The sequence below is a fragment of the Anomaloglossus baeobatrachus genome, chromosome 4, assembly GCF_048569485.1.
Source record: "Anomaloglossus baeobatrachus isolate aAnoBae1 chromosome 4, aAnoBae1.hap1, whole genome shotgun sequence".
Lineage (NCBI taxonomy): Eukaryota > Metazoa > Chordata > Amphibia > Anura > Aromobatidae > Anomaloglossus > Anomaloglossus baeobatrachus.
In genome coordinates, this window is record NC_134356.1 from 664,252,435 (window position 1) to 664,272,346 (window position 19,912).

General features: G+C 48.8%; 1 protein-coding gene across 5 annotated transcripts in view; it reads right to left on the minus strand.

The window, feature by feature from the left end:
* The window catches only part of TRMT1 (tRNA methyltransferase 1), a 48,952-nt gene extending 47,540 nt beyond the window's left edge, over window positions 1-1,412 (minus strand). For 3 of the 5 annotated variants that reach the window (XM_075346617.1, XM_075346614.1, XM_075346618.1), the window contains exon 1: window positions 1,348-1,385. Coding sequence is in view for 1 of the 5 variants with exons in the window: in XM_075346616.1 (XP_075202731.1) it covers window positions 1,348-1,355 (8 nt within the window). In the remaining 4 variants the exon portion in view is untranslated. Of the gene's footprint in view, window positions 1-1,332 lie in introns of all 5 variants that reach the window. The other 2 variants (XM_075346616.1, XM_075346615.1) reach the window with 2 other exon arrangements.
* Between the last annotated feature and the right edge of the window lie 18,500 nt (window positions 1,413-19,912).

The following is a 19,912-nucleotide window of genomic DNA, read 5'->3' on the forward strand; positions in this document are numbered from 1 at the left end:
CCGGAATTAACAGCAGCATCGGCGGGACAGGTAATTATACCAACTCATGCTGTCCGTATGCTATCCACATGTCACACAGAGAACATACACATGGACAAACATACTGACCAAGGACTGTCACATGTGCGTTAAATGCACAGATGTGTGAAAGAGGCCTGAAGGAAATTTGGTGCGGAAAGACGCTGGCTGCTAAGTTCGGATCAAGACACCCGTGGTCAGTCAGCAGACTAATACTCTGCAGCTGAGGCCCCATCCCCCAGAGAATGGAGGACCGATGTGTGAGTGCCTGATCATCAGGACAACATCTGCAAGGAGTTTGTATGTGCTCCCCGTGTTTGCGTGGGTTTCCTCCGGGTTCTCCGGTTTCCTCCCACACTCCAAAAACATACTTATAGGAAACCTAGATTGTGAGCCCCAATGGGGACAGTGTTGCCAATGTATGTAAATTGCTGTGGAATTAATAGCGCTATATAAATGAATAAATATTATATTATTATTTTGCTTTTCATCCCTGGGACCAGTCTGCATCTGGAAGTATATTGCTATTGTGAACCACTAATGGTAAGTACAAACTTTTTTTTCTGTACTTTTATGGGGGGATTTTATTCATTTTTCTGTTACGTAGATTATAATGGCTGCAGGTCAGTGTTCACATTTCCTTTTATTGCACTGAGAAATTACTTGTCATTTGTTGGGTGCAAATGGAGAAGGAAAAAAAAAAAAAGGAGTAAATTGTATAAGAAACAGCAGGAGCCTGGAATTAGCAGCGTTTGCTGCTACCGTGCACTTGTGCCTCCTGTCCGGCCGTGATCGACCAATGGATCTGTGTGCAGCAGGAACAATGTCCAGGGGATATAACAAATAGTTACAATTAAACCGCGTGGAAAGATGAGGAGCGAAGAACGTAGATCACAACAGAGGAAGAATCAGAACCGCAGCTGGACGGAGTGTACGGCGTCTCCTCGTTGCCATGGATACAGGTTATTAGAGATTCTAGAAATATATTATATATATATATAGCGCGTGTATTAGCTGAAAGTATGTATATATGTGTGTATATATATATATATATATATATATATATATATATATAAAAAATTAGGGTTCTCCGGATTGTGGCTTTCAAGCTGTTGCTACACTACAACTCCCATCATGCTGAGGGTTATCAGTCCATGCTGGGAGTTCTGGGTTTCCAACTCCTGGACACAGAGAGGTTGAGGCTCTCTGGATTGGAGCACGCAGGTTATCCCGCCCCCTCCCTTCGGGCTATGCACGCTCACTTTGCCCCCCGATATCTACAGTCGCCCCCATTACGCCCACTCCTACAGTTACCTCTCTGCCACTTACTGCAGCATGCTCACCAGGGCGCCGCCATCTTGCCCCGCGGCTGCCGACGCATCACGTGACACCTTCTAACCAATCAAATTGGAGTGCGACGGAATTCGAAGAGGATCAAACTTTCTTCTAGCGCGATTTACAATATATGTATATATCTTTGTGTGTGTGTATTTTGCACCTTACTCCTCTTGTAGAACCATAGGTGCCAGCATGTAGAAAGCTGAAATCATTGTGTCTCGTTATACAGTCATTTCTACCCTGGCACAGCCCAAACATTGACTGGAATAGTCATTGAAGCATTGGAACATCACATGAGGGTGTCCATATGTGAGGCAGAGGTCCTGAATGTGATTGATGTGTCAGTATCGCACCCCGGGGGCTTAGTCATCATCCATATATACTTATACTGGAAAATCCTGCTTATCTGCCACGTTTTGGACCCCAAAAGTATCTGATTATCGGACATTACACAATCGCGCTGCTCGGCCACATAGACGTCACTGTTATTACACCCCACACATGGCGGTGAGACTGGTACAGATCTATTGTGGCTTCAGAGCTTCAAGGGACTGTTCACACATAAATTTCACATTTAGGGCCACACTGCGGATTTTGTCTCAGGGAAACGACCTATAGTAAAGTATCAGCCCAGCAGGACCGGTGTCCGCTCCTTTGTGCTTGGACGAGACCGCCAGAGCCCTACAAAATGACCTCCACTAGTGTCCAAACTGTCAGACAGACTCCATGAGGGTCCGACGTCTTGTAGTCGGACCTGTATCTACAGTGCAGCATCGGGCAGCTTGATTGGCATTTACCAGAGGAGACCAGAATTGTCAGGTCCACCATTGATGTCCCGTTTTCTTCACAGATGATGGCAGAGTCACCCTGAGCCCATGTGATAGGTGGGAAAGAGTCTGGAGACTCCACGGTGAAGGTTATATTGCCGGCAACATCATCCAGCATGACCAGTTTGGCGTAGCTCCTCACCATGCCGGAACCAGTCGGACAGTCCCAATTTAGAGGAAACGTCCCAGAAGGTCAGGGCTATGTCCCGACTGTCACTCACTGTCAGCGAAGTCTTTACTGTTTTTGTTTATTGCTCCATAGTTCTTCCTCCTCTGGGGTCTGTGCACTGTAAACAGAAACACTGGCTCGACTAGTCTTCTCTTTTCTTGAAGTCTAGTCTACCCATGATTTGAACTTCCAACTTGTAGCATGGGAGGCAGCGGCAAAAGTTATGAGGCACAGGCTGCAGTGTTAAAGCACCACACCAGAGTTTTATTTTTCTTTCAGAGTTGGAATGGCGCTATAAATCGAAGTCCCCGGTCATACATTCACCTTCCGGCATCTTCACCTGTTACCGACGCCACGCCGGTCCTGCCATCTTGTGCCTGGAACTTCGGAAGGCCGGAAGTCAAAAGTTACATCACAAGTGCTCAATACAAGTCTATGAGAGCCAGAACAAAGCTCTCATAGACGGTGGGACAGACGGACATGACAAACATCCCTCTTTTATTCTTATGTGCGCTCAGCTCATGTGGCTTTGCCTCTTTATCTAGCATTTACTCTGTCACTTGTAATGACTACATACATTGTTGTGCTCAAAAGTTTACATCCCCAGGCAGATCTTTCGTTTTCTTGGCCTTTTTTTCAGAGAATATGAATGATAACACAAAATCATTTTTTCAACTCATGACTATTGGTTGGGTGAAGCCATTTATTGTCAAACTACTGTTATCTCTTTTTAAATCATAATAACAACCAAAAACACCCAAATGACCCTGATTAAAAGTTCACATCCCCTGGTGATTTTAGCCTGATAACATGCACAGAGGTTGACACAAATGGGTTTGAATTGCTTGTAATCAGTGTGTGCATAAAAGCTGAATGAGTTTCTGGGATCCAGACAGACTCTTGCATCTTTCATCCAGCCACTGTTTCTGGATTGTCATTGGGAAAGCAAAAGAATGATCAATGGATCTGCAGGAAAAGATAGTTGAGCTGTATAAAAGAGGAAAGGGATACAAAAAGATATCCAAGGTATTGATAATGCCAGTCAGCAGTGTTTAAACTGGGGCTTTGTAAAAACCAAACCACTATCCAGTAGACCAACAAAAATTTCGACCACAACTGCCAAGAAGATTGTTCGGGATGGAAAGAAATCCCACATATAATATCAGCTGAAATACAGGAGTCACTGAAAACTAGCGGTGCGGCTGTTTCAAGATACACAATAAGGAGGCACTGGAAGAAAAATAGGCTGCATGATCGAGTGGCTAGAAGAAAGCCATTACTGTGCAAATGCCACAAAGTATCTCCCCTACAATACGCCAAACAGTGCAGAGACAAGCCTCCAAACTTCTGGAACAATGTAATTTGGAGTGATGAGACCAAAATCAAACTTTTTGTTCACAACCATAATTGTTACATTTGGAGAGGTGTCAACAAGGCCTATGATGAAAGGAACACCATTCCTACTGTAAAGCATGGAGGTGGATCGCTGATGATGTGGGATGTGTGAGCTACAAAGGCACAGGAAACTTGGTCAAAGTTGCAGGAAAGATGAATGCAGCACATTATCAGCAAATACTGGAGGCAAATTTGCACTCAGCAGCCCAGAAGCTGCGCATGAGATGTACTTGGATGTTCCAACATCACAACAATCCAAAAAAAAAAAGGCCAAGTCGACCTGTCATTGGCTACAGCAGAACAAGGTGAAGGTTCTGGAGTGGCCTCCCTCTCAGTCTCTTGACCTCAATATCTCTGAGCCACTGTGGGAGAACACAAGCGAGCAATTCATGCAAGAAAGCCCAGGAATTTACAGGAACTGGAGGCTTTTTGCCAAGAAGAATGGGCAGCTTTACCATCTGAGAAAATAAAGCGCCTCATCCACAACTACCACAAAAAGACTTTAAGCTGTCATTGATCTTAGAGAGTTCAATACATGGTATTAAGAACTGGGGTATGTAAACTTTTGATCAGAATCATTTGGATGTTTTTGGTTGTCATTATGATTTAAAAAGAGATAACACAGTAGTTTGACAGTAAATTGCTTCGCCCAACCACTAACCATGAGTAGAAAAAAAGAATTTGTGTTATCATTCATATTCTCTGAAAAAAGGCCAAGAAAGGAAAAAATCTGCTGGGTATGTAAACTTTTGAGTGCAACTGTAGATCAGCTTCTGAGCTACATTTTGTCTCATCCACATAGACATACTGTAGGCTCCCTTTAAGACAAAGAAAGAAATCAGGTGCAATATATATATATATAGAACCACGAGCAGTTCTGGTGCATATTGCTAATCCCTGCCTGGTTCTAGTAGCAGAGATAAAGAGATCTTTAGAAAAAGTGTTTCTAAAGATTTTTTATGTTATGCTAATGAGCGCAGGGACTAGTCCCAAGGGTGTTATATCCAGCGACTAGCCGCCCTCTTAGCATGTTAGCACGCCCACAGAGGCCTACCAACATGTTATTCAATGCAGCGTCACCAGCGGTGACAAACGTACCTGTGTTTGCTGTGACCGCGCTTCTGGTCATGCGCAAGTATGAAGCAGGGTGTACATGTCCCGGCTTCAGAGAGGGCTAGTGTGCATGACCGGAAGTGCTCAGCATTCAGAAGCGTGTTGACAGCGAACACAGGTACACATGGCACCGCTCGTGACTGCATTGAATAGCATGTTAGTACACCCCTGTGGGCACGTTAACATGCTAAGAGGACAGTTAGTCGGGGGATATAACTCCCTTGGGACTAGTCCCTGCGCTCATTAGCATAAGATAAAAGATCTTTAGAAATACTTTTTCTAAAGATCTCTTTATCTATGCTAGTGTATAGAGGGACGGTTAGGCAGGGAATACTGTGTCGCCCAGGGTTTTGGGGTACTCGGTCCCGGGCGGTAAATAACGGGAATGTCACTTTGGTGGCCGTTGCCCGCTCCCGTGCCCTGGGTGCTTTTTAAAAAGGGGAATATTTACAGGGGATTAGAATAATGTTCACACGTGACGCCACTTGCGGTGTTGCGGCTATGTAGATAGAGCCGCCACTGCACAATGTTCACTACTGGGACTGTTGTTAGTGGCAGCCTGGATGATAGGCCCTCCGCAAGCAGGGCCGGGACCCAGAGGGTAGGTAGTGTGACAGGTGTCAGAAGAAGGTAGTCCACACAAGGGTTTCAGTGCAACTGGTTCTTTACTCACTTTCTAGTGGTAACTGGTCACCCGATGCCGGCTGGTTTCACCTAAAGGTCCCCTTAGTCCCAGTGCCGGTTTAGTGACCTGGTGGCTTCTTCCCCTGCACCTGTCTCTGATTGGTGGGTCCCCGTGGCGTAGAGCAGCTGGGGTTCCCCTTCTGGTGGTCTTTCACTGCAGTCCATATCACGGTAGCGTGAACCCTGTCGGGTTGGAGTCTATGGTCCTGTCCCCGGTTCTCCCTTTGCTACTGAGTCCCGAACTTCAAGGTCAGTGAGGTCCTTGATGGTCCCCTCACTGTGCAGGTGTTATCAGGCCTGCCTGGAGCTTCTGCCTGTCCTAGGGTCCTGTACCCCGTTGGTACGTAGTTCCGGGTGTACTCCACCGTACACCACCGGCAACTAACCGCCTGGGCACTCAGCAGTGCATATGCTCACTTCCACTGTCTCCTCACACTGTCTGACTGTCTACTATCTGCCCCTTCCAACTGGTTGTCTAGTGAACTGGACTGGCTCCACCTCTGGATGGCCATCCATTGGTCCAACCCTAGCCTTGTACCATTGTATGGGGCATTGTTGGGGAAAACTGGGATTACCTGGAGTGTTTGTGTGTTACTGGCACTGATCTTCTGTGTAGGCCCTGCATCCTGGTGGAGATACAGTACCTTGTAGCTCCCTGATGGCTTCAGGGGCGCTACAAAAGCAATATGCACCCAGAACTGCTCGCGGTCCGGGGGCATATTGCACCTGACAGGTTCCCTTTAACCTTCCATGTGTTTTACCTTATGGTGACTTTTTCAGCCGCAGTTGTGCAATATTATACATTGATACCTTGTACAGCTTTATAAATAGGCTTCCATCTATTAATTTAATTGTGTAATAGATCTATTATTGATACATTTTTTTCTCTGGATATCTGCACACTGGTAGTTTAACACTTCTATAGTAAGTACCTAATCAGCTAAATATTTATGTTTATCTTTACATTGCATGAGGGCAGTAGTCTATATCCTTAACATAGTTCTGATACTCTGGGCTTTTCTATCCTTTTTTGGTCACAATTGATATCTGTATATCCATTAAATGCTGTATTTACATCCCTACGTCTGGTCCCTATACCTGTATCACCATATTCTTTCTTTTTTTCACTATTTATTGGGTTTTAAGTCATTTACTGTAAATAAAAATCAAATATTTTAGGCCTTACACGTTATGTCTTCTTTTGTTGTTTAATATTAATTACGGTAGTTTATGGCCCCCTATAGTAATATGAATGGGTCCATATTGTTGACTATATTTTTTTTTTAAATCCTTTTTTTTCAGGCTCCACATAGAAGCCTTTAGAGATAAAAAAATACACCAATACCTCTCAGTTCAGTGGTGTCTATAGACGCACAGCGGGCAGCGTTTTAATGATATCACATCCACTTTGCTTGGACAGTTGCACCATGATCACAGGTAGGGTAAATGCCGTGGTTTGTTTTTTTTATGTACAGAAATTCCATTGATTTTTAACGTCCAAACAAAGCGGATGTGATTTTATAAAAAAATCGGCAAAACTCACGTAATCAAACACAAAAAAAACCTAACAGATCTTATTTTTCGCTTCATTATAAACAAGCGCAGTAGACAAGACTATTTATACAGAAATTAATTTAATAAAAAAATTTCTGACGTATAGCAGCCAAATGGTCCTTAAAAATGCATTTGATATGTCACTTACTGAGCCGTTCGCTGTCATTTTGATAAAATCAACGTTTTCTCTCTAGCAGTTATACAGAGCTGATGAATATGCTGGACTACCTGATGCACACCAAGTAGTCCTGTAATGAGAATCCACTGCTGACTAATCAGTGATTTTATCAAAACTACACTGAGCAGCCCAGTAAGTGACACATCGCTGGAATCAGGGTCTGTGTATCCACATTATGCTGCTCTCAGATTAGGTGGCGAAAACTTGGTAACAGATTCCCTTTCAAGGGTTTGTCTCATTTAGTTTCAGGAGTGCACCCCTCTTTTGCCTGCTTCCTGCTTGTTGAGAGCTGGTGCACTGCTGATTGATTGACAGTTCAGATCAAAGGTATCACCGCCCTGTTGGTCTGAACTGCTCTTTCTCTGAGGTCAAATGCAGAGGTAACCTTGCCTCAGCAGCATTGGAGCAGCGCAGGCACGCTGACACTAGCCTCATCCAACTATTCAGAGCAGCACTTACAAGCTCTATTGGAAAGACCTTGTAAACCCTGAGCTGCTTGCCGTTGTTGCTTGCTACCACTGCAGTCTATCAGTGGAGACTGGTCATCTAGGCAAGGAGCTCAGTGCTTACAAATTAATTCCAACACAGCTTGTAAGCGCTGATCTGGCCCTGTCTGGATCATTGGAATCGGCCAGCTTTGGTGTCCCTTACTCCAGTGCTGCAGAGGCAAACTACTTCTGTACAGTTTGGGCCAGCCGTCCTCCCCCTTAATTCATTACAAAACAGAATTAAAAATTCTTCCATTCTTGTTAAGCAGTAAACTAAATAAGCAAAGTTGTTATTTTTACAAGCCCTTTTAAGTGTTGGCCATTAACCTCTTCACAATATCTGCTGAACATGTACGGCAGTAGTCGGAGGGGGGTGTATGGAGCCAACCTGCCTCTAACAATTGTGGGTGGAGCAGAGATCCGCCAGCGATTTTTAACCTGTTCAATCCCACTGTCAAACTTTAACAGTTGGATTTAACACGCGCCGGCATGGGGGTGTGCCATTCTAAGCGCCTATTGGCACCCGTGACGTAATTGCGGGTTGCTGATGGGATAATATGACAGCCGGCGACCTCAGTACGTGTCAATACAGTGCTCCTTTGAAACCTGCCTGTGGCCGAGCTTCAAAGGAAACCATGATTTTTTACCATATCCAGTAATACTGCGATATTGCTTTGTATCGTTCAATCGATCAGACAATTGGATCAACCATAACAATAAAAAGTAAAAAAAATGTAAAAAAAAATATTTTAAAAATCCATATGTTGTATTGCCGCATTCATAAAAGTCTGATCTATCCAAATATTAAATTAACCCAATGGGTAAACACCGTAAACAGAAAAAAATATTCAAAGCGGCAATGTTGCTTTTTTCTTTTGGCCGCCGCACTGCAAATAAATGTTTTAAGAAGCTATGAAAAGATCTAAAAGATCCCAAAATGGTGTCAATATAATTGTTGGTTTCCATGCAGAAACAAAAGCTCTCACACAGCGCTATTGACCAATCAGAAGATCATGTTATGTGTTTCGGAAAATGACAACACAATAAATTTATTTTTTTATTTATTTAATTTATTAATTTATTTTTTTTTACAACTCTCTGATTTACTTTTTCTAACTCTAAATGAAAAAAAAAAAAAAAAACACCCACAAAACTGGACAAGTTTATTACCGTAAGTGTCCTGAGTGCCAGGTCATTTTTACCACACAATATACACTGTAAAAAAAAAATCCCAAAATCATGTCAGAATTGTTTTTTTTCACAATTTCACATCACTTGGAATTTTTTTTTTCCAATTTTACATTACACTATGTGGTAAAATGAATGGTGTCACTTAGAAGTACAACTCGTCCCACAAAACACAATCCCTTAAATGTCTATGTGGATGGTAAAATAAAAAAGTTCTGGGAAGGAAAAAACTAAAAACAGAATTTAATCCAATATCCTGTGCCCAATAATAAGTGATATGATCCCTAAATATCAGTGCCTCTGTGATATAAAGTGGAATTAGTGCGTAATAAGCTGCGGCGTCTGAAATGAGTGTGCATATGATATAAACCATATAATGCCCATATGATAAGGCATGAAGTGTACAAACGTCATCCTCCTAATACCATCTGGTCCAATTATTCTCTCCTCTATATTATGTACAGTGTTGGTGTCTTGCTTTGTGTTCAGGTCTTCTTGATGACGTGTTTGTGGCTTCTGAGATCGTCTCCTTCCAGGTGATCTGATCACATTCCTCTATCTGGCTTCAATGACTTGTTACATGCCAGTTTTTCAAATACTAGCTGTAGTACCTGGCATTGCCCGGGATAGTAACTGTCTCTCTGTTTCTCTCACAGACTCTGTCTGTCTCTCTCTCTGTCTGTCTCTTTCCGTCTCTCTGTCTCTTTCCCTGTCTGTCTCTGTCTGTCTCTCTATATCTTTTCCTGTCTGTCTCTCTCTTTTCCTGCCTGTCTCTGTCTGTCTCTTTCCCTGACTCTTTCCCTGTCTGTTGTTTTGTCTGTGTCTGTCTCTTTATGTCTATCTGTCTGTTTGCCTCTTTGTCTGTCTGCCTGTCTCTGTCTGTCTCTTTCCCTGTCTGTCTCTTTTCCTTGCCTGTCTTTCTGTCTCTATCCCTGTCTGTCTCTTTCCTTGACTTTCTCTTTCCCTGTCTGTCTGTCTCTTTTCCTGTCTGTCTCTTTCCTTGTCTGTCTCTCTGTCTCTTTCCCGGTCTGTCTGTCTCTTTGTCTGTTTCTGTCTGTCAGTCTCTGTCTCTGTCTGTCTCTTCACCTGGCTGCATTGTGACGCCAACATTCTTCTGACGTTCTAGCTGCATCTTGGCTCCCATCTCCATTGACTTTTTTTTTTTTTTAAATTCTTTATTTATACAGCAGACCCTTACAAACCATAAAGCAGTCAGTTGGCAAAATAGACAAAAACAGTTGAACAGAGTTTGGGAGAATACATCTCAATACAAAATCACTAGCATCTGAGCCAACCCCACAAATTGTCGAACGGGTCCGTTCTTTTTAAATTTTTATCATAGACAAGAAAGAGAAGTGTCGCGGGCGGAGGAGGGGACGCCGCGCTCTCCCACTGCTCGGGTCTGGCTGCCGCTGCGGCTGCCGCGGCCTGCTGCTGCTGCTCGGTGGCTCGAGCGATGGGCCGGATCCCGGGGACTCGAGCGGCGCTTCTCGCCCGTGAGTGAAAGGGGATTGGTTTTTGGGATAGTTTATTGTCCGTGACGCCACCCACGGTTGTGGTGATTTGCTGACACCACCGCTGCTCTGTATGGGGATCCCGGGAGTGATGGTATGGAGCAGCAAAGTTGTTGGTTCTCCCCTCCGTGGGTGGGGGGTAGTTGTCCCGGGGCCCAGTGATGAGGTGGGTGATGCTGGGCTTGGTGGGGTGCAGGGACGCGGGGGCAGCGCTGTGCCTTGCGACACTGTGGTACTCACTCAGCCTGAGACGATGACACAGTTCTTGGTAAAACACACGGCTGGAAAGACGGTTCCCACGGACGGCTGCACTTGCTTTCCCCAGTAGTTGACGGTGACGGTCCCTTTTCCTGCACCTAAGATGATGATGGTTGCGATGGGTTCCCACCCGTAACCCGCTCCCCGACTTGAATATGGGCCGGAGGAGCCCTACTTTGCCCGCAGGCGCTGGTCCTGAGAAACTGGTGCCCTGGCGGTGGCGGTGTCTCTCTGTAACGGTTGGACTGTTGCCTTCAATCGGGACTTGCTTGTTGGGAGACCCAGAGGTCCCCTTCACTAACGGATTTGGCAAATTCACGGCGACTCCTAGCCTTGCCGGGATCCGAAAGGCCCCTGCCACTGGTGCTGACTGTTCTTCGTATACCGCTCCGGTACCGCCGGGCCACCACCCGTCCGCGGTCCTTTCGGCAGCCTCCAAACAGCCACCCCTGCAGACAGTCACCGCCGTCTGCTGACCTTGCTGTCTCTGTCCGTGGCACACACCCGGACCAGCTTCAGGCTTTACAAACCGTTCCTTTTCTGTCACTCCTCTCACTGTCCTCCTTTACCACTTCCTTCTACTTCCTCCTCCTAAACTGATCTGCCTGGTTCTCCCGCCTCCAGGGCTGTGAACTCCTCGGTGGGCGGAGCCAACCGCCTGGCTCACCCCCTGGTGTGGACATCAGCCCCTGGAGGAAGGCAACAAGGATTTTTGGTTAGCCTTGGTGTTCCTAACTGGGGTGTAGGGTGTGGTGGTGTTATGACCTGTGACCCCTGGCTTGCCCAGGGCGTCACATTCCCCCTTAGCAAAATGCAGCCCGTCCGCGGGCTGCCCGTCCAACACCGGTTTTATTTTCTGAAAAATATATAAAAGGTAAACATAATACAACTTATGACATCATCCCACATCGGGAGGTTCGGTACTTAAACGTTGCAAACATTTTAAACGGTTGCGGCTGCCACTCTCTCCCACCCAAGTAACCTGGCCCTGATGCTGCCCCTAAAACCCAGGCAGCACCCCTTGACCCCAGTCCTGCACAAGTTACCCGAGCGGGATCTGTCCTTCCCCTCCAGAGGGTAGCCACCGGTTCCTGTGGTGGCTGGGCCCCAGCCTGCTCCACTGCGGGCCCTCCCTCCAACCTGCCTCTCCGGAGGCAGTTACGGTTAGCTGCAACAACGGATTTATATTTACAAGCCACTTAACGTTTGTGGTTGCCCTGCAAGTTCACGGGCTTGTCCATAGGAGTTCCTATGCAAACAGCTTTTTTTTGAAGGGTCCCCACGGGGACAACGGTGTCGGCAACGGCCGGTTTCTAATCACGGTAGACAATCAGGTAAATCTTCGGTTATCATTCTCATTTTTGCAAAACCTTTTTCAACTTGTAAACATACTCAGACTGGTGGTCCCAACGGGGACGGTGCAACGGTGCTCCGCTGCCGTTATTCAGAGTCCTCACCATCACCTGAGGGAGGGGGCGCGGCGCTCACACGGGACTCCTGGCTGCCCCTTAACTTAGCATCCAGCGCGAACCACCCCCTCTCCCCACAGTGCCGGGTGTACTGCACGATGTCGCCCGGCATCAGGTTACGACCGTGATGCTCCTCAGGCAGGTGGGCATTTACATCCCGCCGGGCTATAAACACTTCGGCCTCCAGGCCCGGTTCATATATAAACCCATAGCCTCGGCGGACATCAAACCGCCTCACCTGCCCTTCGTACAGCGGGCCCCGGACACGGAAAGTTGCCTGACGGAGGCTCTCTTTTTCCCGGATTGCACGGGCCACCAACTCCGCCTTCCTTCTTTCCCTCTCTTCAATCTCCGGGCCCAACGGTACCAGCTCCCTGTCCCAGTACGGCGCTGCTGCGAGCTCCGGCGCACGGGTCGGGCCCCGCGAGACCTGTTGGACATTGCCCACTGCTGGTACTCTGGGCATCAGGTCCCGCGGTGACTTGGCCTTAGACGCTGCCTTGCATCGGCAACCCGGCGCAAGCTCAGCCGAGGTGTGGGGGATGGGCACAGGGGATTTCCACGGTTGGGCCTTCGGCACGGAGCGGGTCATCGGCTCCGGCTCGGGGACTTTCTTGGGGGACGCCTCCGGTTCGGTTTTCGGGGCTTTCCAGGGCAGCACCTCCGGTCGACTACGGGCTCCGGCTGCAGGTCGGTCCGCCTGGGCGGACATGCTGGGTATCGCTACCGGTTGCGGTGGTAGCGGGCCTAGTGGCGGGGTCACTGCTTCCGGAACGGGTGGCGAAGGAGGCAGCAGGGGGAGAGGGTTTGGACCGGGTCCCGCAGCCGCGATGACCGGCCCTTCGAGGGCATCGGGGCGTGGGTCACTCACCCTCCCTTTCTCCGCTTCCTCCTCGCGTCTCCGCACGGTCGCTATGACGTCCGCCATGTCGGTCTCCCACTCCTCCATGAGGAGCTGCATTTTGACCTGCAGCCTCTGGTAGAGCTGCGCGGTCCGGATCTCCACCCACGCCGCGGTTCCAGGCGCGGGGGCTACGGTGCTGCGGGACGGCATGAACATGTTGCTGGCGGCCTCTCCCAGGAACAAGATGGCTGCAGGGTCCTGGCGTCCCTGCTTTTATAGCCGTGCTCACATGCAGCTATCCGCCATTCCGTCTCCTTCAGCCTCTTTCCGGCCCCTCCTCTATCAGGGCGGGGTTTTGGCCTTCGCGCCTCTACTACTCGAGAAGACGCTCGAGCGGGAACTTTTCGCGCCAAAGATGGCGACTTCTGAAATTTTCCGGCCGGATACCTCCGGCGGTCACAAGGCGCACCTCTACCCAACGGCAGAGCGGTAAGATCCTGTTCGTGACGCCAAGTTGTCGCGGGCGGAGGAGGGGACGCCGCGCTCTCCCACTGCTCGGGTCCGGCTGCCGCTGCGGCTGCCGCAGCCTGCTGCTGCCGCAGCCTGCTGCTGCTGCTCGGTGGCTCGAGCGATGGGCCGGATCCCGGGGACTCGAGCGGCGCTCCTCGCCCGTGAGTGAAAGGAGATTGGTTTTTGAGATAGTTTATTGTCCGTGACGCCACCCACGGTTGTGGTGATTTGTTGACACCACCGCTGCTCTGTATGGGGATCCCGGGGACTGATGACAGGGAGCAGCAAAGTTGTTGGTTCTCCCCTCCGTGGGTAGGGGGTAGTTGTCCCGGGGCCCAGTGATGAGGTGGGTGATGCTGGGCTTGGTGGGGTGCAGGGATGCGGGGGCAGCGCTGTGCCTTGCGGCACTGTGGTACTCACTCAGCCTGAGACGATGACACAGTTCTCGGTAAAACACACGGCTGGAAAGACAGTTCCCACGGACGGCTGCACTTGCTTTCCCCAGTAGTTGACGGTGACGGTCCCTTTTCCTGCACCTAAGATGATGATGGTGGCGATGGGTTCCCACCGGTAACCCGTTCCCCGACTTGGAAATGTGCCGGAGGAGCCCTACTTTGCCCACAGGCGCTGGCCCTGAGAAACTGGTGCCCTGGCGGTGGCGGTGTCTCTCTGTAACGGTTGGACTGTTGCCTTCAATCGGGACTTGCTTGTTGGGAGACCCAGAGGTCCCCTTCACTAACGGATTTGGCAAATTCACGGCGACTCCTAGCCTTGCCGGGATCCGAAAGGCCCCTGCCACTGGTGCTGACTGTTCTTCGTATACCGCTCCGGTACCGCCGGGCCACCACCCGTCCGCGGTCCTTTCGGCAACCTCCAAACAGCCACCCCTGCAGACAGTCACCGCCGTCTGCTGACCTTGCTGTCTCTGTCCGGGGCACACACCCGGACCAGCTTCAGGCTTTACAAACCGTTCCTTTTCTGTCACTCCTCTCACTGTCCTCCTTTACCACTTCCTTCTACTTCCTCCTCCTAAACTGATCTGCCTAGTTCTCCCGCCTCCAGGGCTGTGAACTCCTCGGTGGGCGGAGCCAACCGCCTGGCCCACCCCCTGGAGGAAGGCAACAAAGATTTTTGGTTAGCCTTGGTGTTCCTAACTGGGGTGTAGGGTGTGGTGGTGTTATGGCCTGTGACCCCTGGCTTGCCCAGGGCATCACAGAAGTATCTCCATTGACTTTAATGGAGACAGTTTTTTGGCAAATAACTGTAAAGTGCGGGGTTAAAATTTCCCCTCAAAACATAGTCTATGACATTCCCTGAGTCAAATGGGGTGTCTGTGCAAAATTTCATGATTGTATATGCGACGGTGCAGAGTCCTTTAGCGGACACACTGTACATACACACAAATACACACACACACACACACACACGCACACACACACACATACATACATACATACATACACTCAGCTTTTTAAATTAGATTCTGGATTATTGGGTGGTTATAGAAAATGGTTAATTTATTCACATCCTTTAACAATATACACAGATTGTAGATAGGACGTGCTGAAAATCACCCTAAAAAGCAGCATCCTTGGGATCATGGCACCCAAATACTGTATCCAAGGGCCACGGAGGACCCTTTCTGGGGTGTAATACTGGGGTGACTGGTGGATTTGTCACTGCACATCATTGGTTTGCAGTACAACACATAAAATATGGGATTTCAGAAGCCTCAACATACGGATAAAAATACAAAATGAATTTAGTGCATGCTATGGATTTTTAATGTTGCAGAATTTTCCTCTTTTTTTAGGTGTTTCATAACAATGTGAAACTTTTTTTTTTTAGTGTTTTTTTACATTAATGCCATTGTGTTGAGTTATGTAGAGGACACCAAACTGTACATTGACTACTGTATATTGTATCACAGGGTCAGATCTGCACTGTTATCCTATGTAAAAATATAATAAATATTCTATTATTTACAAAAATGTGAGGGGTGTACTCACTTTTTGTATATAATGTAATACATGTAAGTCAAATAGGGTACTTGGTTGTCATTTTTTCAATCAAGAGCATCAAAGTCAGGCCAGCATGATGAGGTGTACCTAATCAGGACGGTCTGTAAAGGCCCAGTCACACAGAACGACTTACCAGCGGTCCCACATATAGCTGGGTTGTTTATATTTAACCCTATAGCGTATGGAGACGGAGCATTTTTCAATTAACTGATCACATGATGTTTTTTGTGTCTTGCTCTAACCCTTAAGGGGGTGTTACACGCAGCGATATCACTTGCGATATCTCTAGCGAGCGTACCCGCCGCCGTCGTTTGTGCATCACGGGCATCCCGCTGCCCGTGGCGCACAATATCGTTCGGAGCCGTCACACGGACTTACCTGCCTAGCGACGTCGCTGTTGCTGGTGAACCGCCTCCTTTCTAAAGTGTCGGTTCGTGCGGCATCACAGCGGCGTCACTAAGCGACCGCCCAATAGAAGCGGAGGGGCGGAGATGAGCGGCCGTAACATCCCGCCCACCTCCTTCCTTCCTTCCTCATTCCCGGCGGCCGCAGGTAAGCTGTAGTTCGTTGTTCCCGAGGTGTCACACACAGCGATGTGTGCTGCCTCGCGAACGATGAACAACCTGCGCCCTCAACAATCAACGATTTTATGAAAATGAACGACGTGTCAACGATGGACGATTTGGTGAGTATTTTTCATAGTTAACGCATACCTCCCAACCGTCCCGGATACAGCGGGACTATCACGCTTTACATTGTTTGTCCCGTTGCCACGAGCGGGACGGCCGTCTCCCGGGCTCCGCTCACCCACTCTCTCCCCGCCTCCCTGCTTTTCCCTCCTACCATCCTAACACGTGAACAGAGAGGAGCGCGCTGCCCGAAACTAGTCTCTGTCTCTGTGCTGCTGCTAAGGTATGTAGAATCTCCCCAGCGCTGATTGCCCTCCCCTCCCCTCCCCTCCCGGCCGGAGCCTCTCTGTGCGGTCGGCCGGCCGCCTGTCTGTGCGGGCGCCCCCCGCCGCCTGTCTGTGCGGGCGCCCCCCTGCCGCCTGTCTGTGCGGGCGCCCCCCTGCCGCCTGTCTGTGCGGGCGCCCCCCTGCCGCCTGTCTGTGCGGGCGCCCCCCTGCCGCCTGTCTGTGCGGGCGCCCCCCTGCCGCCTGTCTGTGCGGGCGCCCCCCGCCGCCTGTCTGTGCGGGCGCCCCCCCTGCCGCCTGTCTGTGCGGGCGCCCCCCGCCGCCTGTCTGTGAAGGCGACCGGCCGCCTCTTTGTGCGGTCGGCCCGCGCCTCTCTGTGCGGCGGCCCGCCACCTGTCTGTGCGGGCGCCCCCCGCCGCCTGTCTGTGCGGGCGGCCCGCCGCCTCATTGTGCGGGCGGCCCGCCGCCTCATTGTGCGGGCGGCCGGCCGCCTCTCTGTGCTGGAGGCCCGCCGGCCGCCTGCGTGTCCATGCTGGAGGCCCGCCGGCCGCCTGCGTGTCCATGCTGGAGGCCCGCCGGCCGCCTGCGTGTCCATGCTGGAGGCCCGCCGGCCGCCTGCGTGTCCATGCTGGAGGCCCGCCGGCCGCCTGCGTGTCCATGCTGGAGGTCCGCCGGCCACGTGCGTGTCCATGCTGGAGGCCCGCCGGCTGCCTGCGTGTCCATGCTGGAGGCCCGCCGGCTGCCTGCGTGTCCATGCTGAATGGGTGTGGATGGGGAGTGGATATGGGCGTGACTGTGAAATGGGTGTGGTTAGGGGGCGTGGCCTAAAAATTTGCCGCAAACTTTGTCCCTCTTTTCCATCTTTAAAAGTTGGGAGGTATGGTTAACGGTTGTTCGTGCATGTCACACACAACGACATCGCTAACGATGCTGGCTGGATGTGCTTCGCAGAATCCGTGACCCCGGCGATATATCGTTAGATACGTCGTTGCGTGTAACGGGACCTTTACTTTTCTTATGAATTGGGATCGATCTGAAAATGGCATGCATCATATAAAAAGTGCAAATTCACAGATTTATTCCAACTGTACTGTAATATAAATGAGATTTTTATCAAATAATTGATCAATTCTTTGAGCCACCCCTGCCTGTTCTGTTGTTGTGTCTCTCAGTAATCACACTCAGTGGAGATCTTCAGGCTATTTATTAGGTGGTATTGTCAGCCATAACATCTCTCTGCTGCCTGCACTGTCTGCAGTACCAGCGAGTTCCCACTTGCTTGTAAACACATACAAGAAGAGAGACCCTAGAGGCCCCTAGGGGACATACAGCATATACATATTGCTACACCTGCCAACGTCACAGCAAATCTCAATAGGGGGGTCCTACACTATATTCTGTATTTCATGTGCCATGCGGCCTCCTAGATAAAAGCAGAACCATAATGGAGCACACATACCTGTAACCTGTATATATAACCGCTCCTATGTTGCAAAAGAGGCAATTGTGGATAGAGGCCAGCCCAGGTCCCAGCATGTGGAGCAAGCCCCACACATACCAGGACTATATCAGAACTGACCCTCCCAGTGCCAGACAGCAACCATTGATAAAGGCGGACCAGATCCAAGTATGGTGCTTTATCAGCAATGCCTGTGGAGAGGGTGAGGCAACTGGATGTAAACAGCTACCAACAGGAGGAATATATTGCAAACCAAAATCAGGCGTGCATAGCATGTTATACGTACTGTATCTATACATTGGATATATATATATATATATATATATATATATATATATATATATATGTGATTCCTCTGTAATTAACTGAGCGAATACACCCCTTTTGAAATAATGAGGGTGACCGGATTTATAGTGCACACAATGAATATTTGAAGTAAAAAAAATTTCATGGTCATTTCTGTATATATTTTGAGGTTATGAACCTATTAGGATCTTTGTACCAGATACTGACACTTAGGGGTACTTTGCACGCTGTGACATCGCAAGCCGATGCTAGCAATGCCGAGCGCGATAGCCCCCGCGTCGCAGCTGCGATATCATGGTGATTGTTGGTGTAGCGAACATTATCGCTACGCCAGCTTCACACGCACTTACCTGCCCTGCGACGTCGCTCTGGCCGGCGACCCGCCTCCTTCCTAAGGGGGCGGGTCGTGCGGCGTCACAACGACGTCACACGGCAGGCGGCCAATAGAAGCGGAGGGGCGGAGATGAGCGAGACGTAAACATCCTGCCCACCTCCTTCCTTCCGCATTGGCGGTGGAGGCAGATAAGGAGATGTTCCTCGCTCCTGCGGCTTCATACACAGTGATGTGTGCTGGCACAGGAACGAGGAACAACATCATATCTCCTATTGGTGCGACATTATGAAAATGTCCGATGCTACACAGATCACCGATTTACGATGCTTTTGCGATCGTTTATCGGCGCATCTAGGCTTTACACGTTGCGACATCGTTACTGGCTCCGGATGTGCGTCACTTTCGATTTGACCCCGACGATATCACAGGAGCGATGTCGCAACGTGCAAAGTACCCCTTATTCTATACATAGGAAACATTGGAATTATAGTTAAAGATACAGCATCTGTTTAATACAAGTCTAAATTTCTCTTTCCTGCGTTACTTTAATTGTGTGTAATCTGTACGCCTATGTTCCTCTCTCAAATATAAGTGTGTGTGAGTACAGTATTCCTGAACCCCAACCCAGACAAACAACTTGGACTAGGTTTTGACCCACTCTTGTTACAGGGTTTTAGAGAGAGCTAGCTGACGTGGAACGGGGGCGCCCGAAAAGCTAGGGTGTCTTACCCTCCATTGGTAAGCAGGGACAGGTCCCTTAGGATGAATTAGGTACCCCTTAGTGATTGTCCTAAGCTCCTCTATATTTATAAAAATATAAAAATAAAAAAAATTTAAAAACTTTTTAAGGAGAAGTTTTTCAAAAAAATTTTTTTCAAGAAAAATCTCTCCAAAAAACCCTTGTAAATTGTATGATATTGTTTTCCTACTGTGTTGTAATGGTTAGCACTGGGTGAATAATTTTAATAAAATGTTTAAATAAAGGCAAATCCAAGCTATAAAAAGCTAAATAGATAAGTTGGAGAGCCCATGTGGGGATGGCCCTTCCACAAATGTACCAGATACAAGAGTGTGCTCTCCTTTGGGCTGTGTACCTTGTATATTTACAGTATTTTTCCATTTTTGGGCTTTGGACACACAGTCAGATCCTCGCCCTTCATTTATTTTGAGGCCTACTGGCACATGGCGAGGTGAAATGCTAGAGTTAGGGACTAAAACCCTCACCGTGGCCCTGATCCACTCTCGCCTTGACTACTGTAACTCTCTATTAATTGGTCTCCCCCTAACTAGACTCTCTCCTCTACAGTCCATCCTTAATGCAGCAGCCAGGGT